The 12,193-nt window shown below is 42.8% G+C and overlaps 1 protein-coding gene across 1 annotated transcript in view; it reads right to left on the reverse strand.

Moving 5' to 3' along the window:
• Positions 1-447: 447 nt before the first annotated feature.
• LOC308291724 (suppressor of tumorigenicity 14 protein homolog) overlaps positions 448-12,193 on the reverse strand; it is a gene marked incomplete at both ends in the record, with an annotated part of 28,770 nt that continues 17,024 nt past the window's right edge. The window contains 10 exons of the mRNA XM_080733853.1: positions 448-609; positions 2,298-2,434; positions 4,102-4,376; positions 5,196-5,353; positions 7,481-7,730; positions 7,929-7,991; positions 8,130-8,252; positions 8,457-8,519; positions 9,938-10,041; positions 10,752-10,849. Of these exons, the coding sequence (XP_080589979.1) occupies positions 448-609; positions 2,298-2,434; positions 4,102-4,376; positions 5,196-5,353; positions 7,481-7,730; positions 7,929-7,991; positions 8,130-8,252; positions 8,457-8,519; positions 9,938-10,041; positions 10,752-10,849 (1,433 nt within the window). The remainder of the gene's footprint in view (positions 610-2,297; positions 2,435-4,101; positions 4,377-5,195; positions 5,354-7,480; positions 7,731-7,928; positions 7,992-8,129; positions 8,253-8,456; positions 8,520-9,937; positions 10,042-10,751; positions 10,850-12,193) is intronic.

The raw sequence follows: 12,193 nt of genomic DNA on the forward strand, positions 1-12,193 counted from the left end.
CTGGGTTCTCCAACATTACTTCTGAGTCGAGTCTCCTACATTCAATCCCTCATTGCACACCCCCGGGCACAGGACTGGTATATATATATATATATATATATATATATATATATATATATATATATATATATATATATATATATATAGTAGTGAGCAGCTGTGATTAATAACACACCAGTAAGACTCCCTAATCGGGAGATAAGCGGATACACTTATGTTGTAGTTTGGCAGTGAAGTAATTTTCCATAGAAATAGCCCATTCTGTCAATACAATAGATCAACGGCCACCTGATTGACTATGTATCATTTGTTTACATATTTGGTTAGTTTAACAAAAGTCCCATTTGCACGCTTACCGGACCAAATGCCACAACGTAAACATTAATGGTCCCTGATCCGGACCTTCTAAGGGAACTTTGGGTGTGAAAGGTTCCTAAGTGTGTCCATCTAGACTCCAGTGTACTCTTTGATCCAGGCGCGGTACTTGGTGACCCGGACGTAAACTCCAGGCGTGTTCGGACGCCCACAGCCGTCTCCCCAGCTGACCACGCCCGCCAGGAAGTGGCGTCCACTGGGCCGTGGGACGGACAGCGGACCTCCAGAGTCCCCCTGAGAGATGGGACAGTGTCACTGTATGGTAATAAGCTCACAAGTTATCATGATCTGATCACTGAATTCAGCTGTCATATAATGTGTTTAGAAGGATCTCAATGGAAATAAGCCTTGCCTTATCTGAGTTTCCTTTTAGTTGACCTTGTACCAGTGAACTGTACTGTCATGAAACTGTACCTTTTCCTATGCAAAACCTCTAATAAATACTTCAATCAATCAATCACTCAATGGTAGGCTATTCTAGCCTGGCGGGGCCTGACGTCATACTGCGTTCACTCACTCATTCCTTCCCCAGTATAACGTCTGGCCTTCGGCCTATTGGCAGCTTGAAAAGTGGGCGGGAGTACTTGCCTTGACAGACAGACTCCTCTAACCAATCAGCGTAGCAAAACATCTCTCAGCCAGTCGGAAGAACGGCAAACAAACACGTCTGTTCGGCCGATAAACTCCGCCAGCGCATCCCCAGTGTTCCTTTTTAATTGTTGTAATTGATTCCAACTCTGAAATAACTGCACTTATTGCTTGTTTTATCGTTAGAGCGTTAACTGTTAGACTTGCAGCCATTGTTGTTTTGAAAATGCTGCAGCATGCATCTACCGTTGTTCCCTATTGAGCTTGGCACATTTCCTGGGCCAAGCTGCCCAGATCACACATGTCACACGTGTCTTCTTATTTTTTCACTCTCAAAAATGCGCCTGCAATGTAGTGCATTTAAAACTACATTGCAGTGCACATCATGGGGTGATCACTGCTTGCCTCCTGTGAATTGTTTTATTTTTATTTTTGTTTATTTTCTGTTAATTTCGTTGCTGAGTGAGGTCAGCAGACAAAGTGATGTGAGTGAGATGAAAAAACCTGGGTGAAATGTGCCAATCTCAACAAGAAACATCGGTACGTCACCGTCTACACATGGACCAATCAGGGAAAGCTTTTCACTTGTTGTCAGGAAGACTACGTTTGTTGTGCGGACAGGAATCACTGATTGGCCCCGATCAGAAAATAATCAGTATACTCGCTGCCTATACCCGTAAGGCCAGACGTTATACCGGGGAAGGAATGAGTGAGTGAACGCAGGATGACGTCAGGCCCCGCCAGGCTAAGGCTATTCCCCTTTAAAGCCCCTTTTCGACTGCAGTTTTAGCACCACACCACACCACACTACACCACACCACACCACATAAAAATATATACATTTTCCATTACAAAAAAGTAACCCTATCGGTAAGAAACAAATTGACCCTTTTAACTGTGATTATAATACAATATAAATTTGTATTACAACTATCCTAATTATAATGCACTGTAATGGATTATAATTGTGATTATAATACATTATAAAGTATTAATGTATTACTATAATAATTAAAATACACTATAATAGATTATAATAGTGGTTATAACACAATAGAATCTATTATCATGTATTACAACTTTATCCTGGTGGTCTAAATGAAAAGTCAGTGAGTGATCAGTCATTATGAAGTGTTTGGCCCTGTTTGGCCTTGCTCAGAACTACTCTAGAGTGGATACTTTTTAGTACCCTGTTTAGTACCACTTTCACACCACTCTACCCAGGTCCTTGTAGTGGAAAACCTGGCACAAGTGGGCGGTGTGGTGTGGAGTGGTGTGGAGTTGCGCCAGTGGAAAATGGGCTTTAAGCGGACACTTTAGAAACACTGGTTTACCTGACAGGCGTCGACGCCTCCCTTCAACACCCCAGCACAAATCATGTTCTCGGTGACCGGGTATCTCAGCAGCCTGTTGCACACGGTGTTGTTGATGAGACGAACCTCCGCCTTCAGTAGCAAGGGCTCTTTTTGACCTGCGTCCAGTAAAACCATCATAAATAATATATTATTATAATACTGTACATATAAAGTGAACCGTTTGGACAGTGACCGAGTTATGCCTGGGACAGAGATATAGCCAAATATATAGAATAGAATAGAACGGAATAGAATAGAATAGAATTCTGCAATTTATAAATATACAGTAGATATATCCAAAACATCTGCTTCGATTATAGTGTGGTTGCTATAGGCAACCAGACTATTGTTCTAGGTCAGAGAACTTTTATGTCACCTATTTTTTGTCACCTAGAGTAAACCTGTTTTCATTGAACATGTAACCCCAACAGTCCAATGAGTTCAATGGACCTTTATTGTCCCTTTTCTGATTGGACGATATCATGTCCAATCAGACAGTATACTGCTACCCAAGGTGTCTTCTTCACGGTTGCAACAATGTTTATACATTTTTTTACCGTTTCTTGATATATATATATATATATATATATATATATATTTCTTTTTTTTTTTTTTTTTTTGAGCGGTGGTCACAACGCTCCTATACGTGGCCGTGTGTGTGGGTCTCCGTCCGTCCGTGTCTGTCTGTATGTAGCCTAAACTTCGGCGCGTAACTAGTGCCGCACCATTTACGCCACTCGCGCAATATATACATCAAAATGTGCGGCTCGGCCGGGAATGGTGTGCTATTACCTTTCGTTCCGATCCGCCTTACCATGCCGACGTAATCGGCAAAAAACAACGCTTATTTGTCCCCATTGACTTATAATGGGACAATGCAAGAAATCACTTTCAAGTATTTTTCTCTCGTAAACCATAGGAGCTACAGTTTCAAACCTCGGAGAGGAGATTCATAATGATTTTAAGAATGAATCCAAAAATAATTACATCACTCGGCCTCATGGTGGCGCTATAACGGCCCACTTTGCGTTTTGCCCCGTAACTCTTGAACCGTAGATCGGAAAATTAAAATTATTTTTTCCCTGGATTCCTTGGGTCACGCCCATTTGCGCCAGGATAGATTTTCCGCCATCTTGAATTTTCTCCAAAACACACTTTTTGCTCCTTTTCCTACATATTTTCTTCAAATGTCACAAAAATCGGTACACATGATCTATGAGGTGGGTAAACCACCGCTCAGTTCACACGGGTGTGATTTTTTTTTTGGTTGCCAATTCGCGACCCTAGAGGCAACCTCCCTGCGATCCCACTTTGGGTCGGGACCCATAGTTTGAGAACCGCTGCATTAGACAAAATTGACACCAAGTGAAAAAAAAATGGGTTGCAAAATTGTGGGATAAAAAATTGTGATTAAAAAAAAAACTAATACTTTTGGTTTGAACAAAACCAAAAGTATTTGGTTTGTACTTTTGGTTTGTTCAAACCAAAAGTACAATCATCAAACAAAAAAAGCCTCTTTATCTTATCTTTTTATTTTATTTTTTGGTCTCTGTATAGTAGTTTATTTTGTTGGTGATGGGTTTTTGCACTTTTTTTTTTTTTTTTTTTAAAGTCAAGATGTCCATGCAGGGCCATGACATGTAAAAGAAAAATATGAACAATGACAGTGAATTAGTTTTTTTGGAAGATATGTTACATGTTGAATGACTTTAATAAAGTATAAAAAAAAAAAAAAAATAATAATAATAATAATAATAATAGCAATCAATAGAGCATCCTTCACCTTTCTCCCTGGACCTCCCCCAGCCAGTGATCCATGCCACCGCGCCATCATGGAAGTGGTGGGTGGCGCTGGGCAGACAGATGGGGTTCACCCTCTGGTGGAGGTCCAACGGAGCACCGTCCAGCTCCATCAGCGCGATGTCGTTGTCCTGGGTTTCGAGGTCGTATCCGCGGTGACGGATGATCTGTTTGATGTTTCTCTTCACCGTCCAGGGATTGGTCGAGTGCTGGTCGTGGAGCCCCAGGATGGCCTCCCATTGGTCGGCTCTGGAATACCTGGTGTTGCGTCACAATATACACACATGTCTGTTCATATTTTATAGCAAGGTTCCTGAGTGTTATTCTTATTATTTTTTGAGTGGTGGTCACACCGTCTCTTTAGCGTGACCGTGTGTGTAGCTTTTTTTTATGATATTTAAAGTTGCAATCCGTACATTTTATGTCAAACCTGAGGTCTGAGCCTCAACTAGCTCTAATCCAGATGGATATTAGAGCCAGGGAGTTATTGGGCTTATGGGTTTCAGGCAGGACTACTGAAACCTACTGGGACTATAAAGTATTTCCGTATAAACTATGAAACCTAGTGGGACTATAAAGTATTTCCGTATAAACTATGAAACCTAGTGGGACTATAAAGTATTTCCGTATAAACTATGAAACCTAGTGGGACTATAAAGTATTTCCGTATAAACTATGAAACCTAGTGGGACTATAAAGTATTTCCGTATAAACTATGAAACCTAGTGGGACTATAAAGTATTTCCGTATAAACTATGAAACCTAGTGGGACTATAAAGTATTTCCGTATAAACTATGAAACCTAGTGGGACTATAAAGTATTTCCGTATAAACTATGAAACCTAGTGGGACTATAAAGTATTTCCGTATAAACTATGCACGGAAAGACATTTCACAGACTTTTTTGCTACTGTAAACAACTGTGATGAAGCTAATTCTGATGTTGATCTGCCTTTTCCACTATTTTTGAAAATATATGAAAAGGTTTCAACATGGAAACCATTATGACGATCATCACAAATAATTGCCATTACGTAAAATAATTGCGATTTAAATAATTGTGACAGGCCTACGTACGGTTTCCCCCGCCTGTCATAGACGCAGTGGGCGGCGGTCAGCAGCCATTGGTCGCTGATCACCGAGGCTCCACAGCTGTGGTTCCCCCTGAAGTGGAGGCTGACCTGCCAAGGCCACTCCCCGTCCATAGACTCCTCCCCCCCCACGATGCGGGTGATCTGGTACGGTTGGTACGGCATGTCCGGCTTGAAACCACACTCTGACACACACACACGCACGCACGCACGCACGCACGCACGCACACACACACACACACACACACACACACACACACACACACACACACACACACACACACACACACACACACAAGGCTTAAAGGGCCTACACCATGCTTTTAAAACTATATTTTTTGTATAAATATATGCTCAAAATTGAGTCTTAGACAGGTTTTAACCCTCAACAAACACTCTGACCATTCTTTTTGTTTGTTCTAGCTCTGCTATAATGAGGCTCTCCAGCTGCAATACCAAAACGGCCTCTGTTTGCTCAGGGGCGCATCTAGTGGGGTTTTTCCACCCCTCCCCCCTCCCCTCCTCTTCACTCCTCCCCGGACCCCACGTTGACAACAAATAATGTTAATATTGGGCCAATACAAAAATAGGATAATGTTGCAGCTCTGATTATAGCCTACTGTAGGCCTATGTTGTATGTTATAGGCCTACTGTCAAATGACACAGGGCGACCGTTGCTAGACCAGACATTACAGAAAGTTAATCTACATTAGACAATCAACCCCACCTGCATTGTATTTATGTATAAAAAAAAAAGTAAAAAAAAAAAAAAAATGTTTTGAAAAAAAAATGTTTGAGAAAAAAAATAGAAGTTTTTTGAAAAAAAAGTTTTTTGAAAAAAAAGTTTTTTGAAAAAAAAAAGTTTTTGAAAAAAAAGTTTTTGAAAAAAAAAGTTTTTTGAAAAAAGTTTTTTGAAAAAAAAATGTTTTGAAAAAAAAAGTTTTTGAAAAAAAAAAGTTTTTTGAAAAAAAATCATCAGAATCCGTGTGACGTCACACGGATCAACTCTCAGAACAGCACTGTTCTGAGAACCCGTGGAAAGCTTTTCATCTCTGTCTTCCCAAAACCAGAGAAAGACACAATGGTCAGAAATAGGACTTTGTGAGGATAGAAGGTGCCAGTGGGACCCCAAAAAAAGGTTTTAAAATAGAAAAAGTGAAAATTCATGGCTTTGAAGGTGGCCCATTCCCACTGGGCGCGATAAAGATATCGATAATTATCTGACGGCATGACGGCATGACGTAGAAAGTGTTCCAAGCGATATCGTTTACGGCTATTGTTGTCTTTATCGTTGTGGTGTGGATGATTGAGAACGATATTTATTGTATATATTTTTCTTTATCTTTATCGCTGGGGGGAATGGGCCTAACATGAGCGCCAAAACTTAAGGAATGTCCTACTGTAAACATTCACTTTATACAACGCTTGTACGTAGAAGAAATAAGTTAACTCTAGTCTAGTTCATGGTTTCACAGCAAGAGAAACTTGGGTGTGTCTGGACCTTTAATTAGCATATTTCCAAGATGGACGCCACCAGAAAATGAGCTTTACTATGACTTTTACAGCTGGCTGTTATGGCAAAACATCTGCTTTTTATTAAGCAATATTAACACATTTGGTCAGTTTTACCTCAGATTCTATCAAGAGTTGTGGGGATGATTGCAGTGAAAAGCAAGTGTTTCTTGTCAGCAAAAGACAGACAGAAGTCCAGGTTTCTTGAGCACACTGGGAAGTTGGAGAGTCTAGAGACGTCATCAGATGGCCTGGCTGAATACCTTTTATTTGTGTGGCGCCTACTGTAGGTAGAATAGTTTCAACATCACCTACTGTAGGTAGAATAGTTTCAACATCACCTACTGTAGGTAGAATAGTTTCAACATCACCTACTGTAGGTAGAATAGTTTCAACATCACCTACTGTAGGTAGAATAGTTTCAACATCACCGTTGCTGAAAGCTCCTCCAGATGCAGAAGTCTGGTTTACCTGGCTTTTCAGCTTTCTGAGTAAACTTTCACCCACATTGTGACAGTTTTCAGAGCATTTCAGGGGTTTTGACCCAAAGGTGTCCCCTATTTGAATCTCTGGGTGTTGGCAACCCTATGCCACAGCACCAAATATCTGTTCTGTTGCGCAATAACACTGTACTATGAAGTATAAACTAGGATTTAGATATACAAACACACACAAACATGCTAAATGCATCCACATACAGTAACAGCATTCCACACTATATGCTCATGCATTCATAGTGTGCATAATGCAAAGGAATACATGAATGCAGATGTTGTATGAAGTAAACTTACGACAGTCTTTCTCGTCAGAGCCGTCGTCACAGTCCTCCTCTTCGTCACACTCAGGGTTGAGTTTAGCGATACAGCGGCCGTTTGCACAGCAGAACGCCAACGCTTCAAACTCGGCAGAGAAACCGAAGTTCACGTAGGACTCGTCAGAGATGAACTTGACCTTCATCTGGTTTCCCTGGCTGCTGACCACAGCACCGTCTGGTCTGTCCCCACAGAGCCTAGAGGACAACAGAGGGACAGTGAGGGAAGAGGACATGTCTGGTCTGTCCCCACAGAGCCTACAGTATACAGGACAACAGAGGGACAGTGAGGGAAGAGGACATGTCTGGTCTGTCCCCACAGAGCCTACAGTATACAGGACAACAGAGACACAGTGAGGGAAGAGGACATGTCTGGTCTGTCCCCACAGAGCCTACAGTATACAGGACAACAGAGACACAGTGAGGGACGAGGACATGTCTGGTCTGTCCCCACAGAGCCTACAGTATACAGGACAACAGAGACACAGTGAGGGGCGAGGACATGTCTGGTCTGTCCCCACAGAGCCTACAGTATACAGGACAACAGAGACACAGTGAGGGGCGAGGACATGTCTGGTCTGTCCCCACAGAGCCTACAGTATACAGGACAACAGAGACACAGTGAGGGACGAGGACATGTCTGGTCTGTCCCCACAGAGCCTAGAGGACAACAGAGGGACAGTGAGGGAAGAGGACATGTCTGGTCTGTCCCCACAGAGCCTAGAGAGGACAACACAGACACAGTGAGGGACGAGGACATGTCTGGTCTGTCCCCACAGAGCCTACAGTATACAGGACAACAGAGGGACAGTGAGGGACGAGGACATGTCTGGTCTGTCTCCACACAGCCTACAGTATATATACAGGACAACAGAGACACAGTGAGGGAAGAGGACATGTCTGGTCTGTCCCCACAGAGCCTACAGTATACAGGACAACAGAGACACAGTGATGGACGAGGACATGTCTGGTCTGTCTCCACAGAGCCTAGAGGACAACAGAGACACAGTGACGGGGAAGAGGGCAGGCCACCCCCCTACCAGCAGGTTATGTGATCCTTATTTAAAGGTTATTATGACCCAACACCCATTCACACTTCAATCACACACACATGTTGGGGACAGAGACCAGGGATGTCACCATTGATCACATTATACTTGATGATTACCGGTAATTGTAGGGTGGCCATATTCTGAAAATCCAAAAAGAGGACACTCTACCCGGCATATATATGTAACGGAGGTGATCCGAACCTCCCCACCCGGGTTCGTACCCGGGTCTCCCGCGCGAAAGTCCAATATCTTAACCACTAGACCAAAGGGGGAGATACTAGACTTTTGAGGCTTCAAGGCTGGGGCTGCGACTCTCTCCGTCACACTCACCCCCCTTTGACCTCCTCTTACGGGAAGCCCGAATCCGGGTCACGGCACCAATGTAACGGAGGTGATCCGAACCTCCCCACCCGGGTTCGTACCCGGGTCTCCCACGCGAAAGTCCAACATCTTAACCACTAGACCAAAGACCGGGGGAGATACTAGACTTTTGAGGCTTTTTTACACACACACACACACACACACACACACACACACACACACACACACACACACACACACACACACACATATATACATATACATGCATTTATTTTTTCCCCCAAAATAATTTCTATTATTAGTTTACAGCTCAATTATGCCCTATACCACTAATAGCCTATTATTAGTTATGTATTCATTTTTGAGGGGGTACAAATTGGACCCTTTACAAATCTATTAAGGCTAGAGAGATCCACTGATAAAGTATGCCTTTTGACTACTGTATGAACGTTCAGCTTTGTAACTAAATAAAAGAGAGGTAGCCCATTATTCAAACCGCCGTATCTTCTGCTTTACAAGGTTGTACACAAGATTCTGTCAATTTAGTTAGCAGAAGAGCTCTCACCTCGCACAGACTGTCTTGTAGGCTACTTTGCAGTGTTGATATGGGCTTGAAGCAGAAGAACTTTTATTTGTAAATGCCTAAATGGACACAGAAGAGTACCAGCTTTGCTGACAGAACGCTCTGCTTCTCAATGTTGGCCACTGGCACTTTTTGTGCATTTCATCAGTGAAACAGCATTAATTGCGTTTGCAGTTCGTTCGTTTGGCTTGAGCAGCGCGAGCTGCTGCCGAGCTCGCGCTGCTCTGCCTCTGATCTGAATGAGACAGGCTGAGAGGGAGGGAGGGATCGCAGCGCAGGCAGAGAGTAGTATGAATAATACACGTGCTACACTGTGATATGCGCGAAACCCCGGACATTTGAAGGAATTTATAAAAACCCCCCCGGACAGGCCGGACAGCCCCCTAAAAGAGGACATGTCCGGGGAAAAGAGGACGTATGGTCAAACAAAATGAAAGTAGATGTCTGACCTTTGTCCGTTGATCTCGATGTAATCTTTCAGACACTCCGTGGAGTTCGGCTCAGACACAGAGAACCTGCTGAACACAACCTTCACAAACCTGCCTTCAGGGACCTGAGAGAAATACAGTGGATTTATATTAACAATATTTATAACAGTGTGTCAATAATTGCAACCGTATGAATTGAGACCTGGCAGATCCTGTCTGTCAGTGAGTAACGCCTCAATGTCTATAGCTGACCTGTTGTGACATCACATTGTTCACTGTCACGCTCCATATATGGCCAAGACAGAATTCATTTGCAAATCAAGACTGCTCATTATCATCACCTGGATCTCCATATATGAAGCAGGCATTGACACTAAGGCTTGCCCACCTGCCCCTGGGAAGTAAATAAAACTTTCGGGCAGGTGAAGTTGGCTTTCAGGTTGCACAGCCCCAGAAAGTAAAGAAATAAGTGTTAAATTGAGCGCTAATTAAAATCGTACGTATCATCTTATAATGGACGATTTACTTCCATTATAAGTGGTTGTTTAGGCTAAAACCTGAATAAAACCATATTATGGACCAATATTTATATAAAATATATATTTTGAATAGCATGGTGGGGCCCCTTTAAATGATTGATGAGTGAGTATCAGAGCGGCAGGCGAGGCGTCAGACCCGCGCCTGCGTGCGGCAGGCGAGGCCCGGTCTTTTGGGGGATAACCGACCATCCCCAAAAATCCAGTATTTGTTAGGCTCTACTTAAAAGGATCAATGGATCATTCAAATAACAATACTGTAGGTTGTACTGGGGTCCTAATAAGAGCCTTTAGTTTACCTGGATGTCCCAGACGCAGGTGATTCGAGGAGGGTAGTTAGATGGAAAGTACGGAGATGTGAAGGAACCTTTGAGTCCTGTCAGTTTACCGCCACATTCTACAAAAGTAGGGTGCAAATAAAAGCAAACAGCTTACCTCCACACTCTACAAAACAACAGTGCAAATAAAAACAAGATCGTTTCAGGAAACAGTGTCACCAAATGTTATATTTTGTTATAGCCTACATTTTATATTTTTTTACCAGATTGCTGTAATCTAATTACTATTTAAACCCCATACTCTTCATTGGCCGTCGTCCCCCAGGGGTCTGTAAGAGGTGGTGCCATAGTTTTGGGGAGATCATTGCACCAAGTTAAAACCAAGTGTTTCCGCCTCTGTACCAAATCTCTTTGCCCAAAACAGCCGGTCGACAAAACTGAATGTTTGTCCCAGAATAGAGATGTTTATGTGGTTAGTAATTAGATTACTTTAATCTCAATATTGTCATATTTTTGTAATGAAATTAGTGTAATCTCAATACATAGATTGATATGTTCAGATGACTGTGGCTGCTGACAGGGACCTGGGAGTATAATCTGTACATTGATATGTTCAGATTACACTTGCAGATGAAGTACTCTTGACAGGGAGCTGGGAGTATAATATCAGATTAACATACTGTGGCTTCTGACAGGGACCTGGGAGTATAGGTTAACAGATTATAACATACTGTGACTCCTGGGGACCTGGGAGTATTGATTAACAGTTTATAACATACTATGTCTCCTGGGGACCTGGGAGTATAGATTAACATACTGTGACTCCTGGGGACCTGGGAGTATAGATTAACATACTATGACTCCTGGGGACCTGGGAGTATAGATTAACAGATTAACATACTGTGGCTCCTGGGGACCTGGGAGTATAGATAAACAGATTAACATACTGTGACTCCTGGGGACCTGGGAGTATAGATTAACAGATTAACATACTGTGGCTCCTGGGGACCTGGGAGTATAGATAAACAGATTAACATACTGTGACTCCTGGGGACCTGGGAGTATAGATTAACAGATTAACATACTGTGACTCTGACGGGGGACCTGGGAGTATAGATTAACATACTGTGACTCCTGGGGACCTGGGAGTATAGATTAACATACTGTGACTCCTGGGGACCTGGGAGTATAGATTAACATACTGTGACTCCTGGGGACCTGGGAGTATAGATTAACATACTGTGACTCTGACGGGGGACCTGGGAGTATAGATTAACATACTGTGGCTAGAGACGGGGACCTGAGAGTATAGATTAACATACTGTGACTCCTGGGGACCTGGGAGTATAGATTAACATACTGTGGCTAGAGACGGGGACCTGGGAGTATAGATTAACATACTGTGACTCCTGGGGACCTGGGAGTATAGATTAACATACTGTGGCTAGAGACGGGGACCTGGG

Source organism: Nannobrachium achirus, assembly GCF_963921795.1.
Source record: "Nannobrachium achirus genome assembly, chromosome: 9".
NCBI classification, from domain to species: domain Eukaryota; kingdom Metazoa; phylum Chordata; class Actinopteri; order Myctophiformes; family Myctophidae; genus Nannobrachium; species Nannobrachium achirus.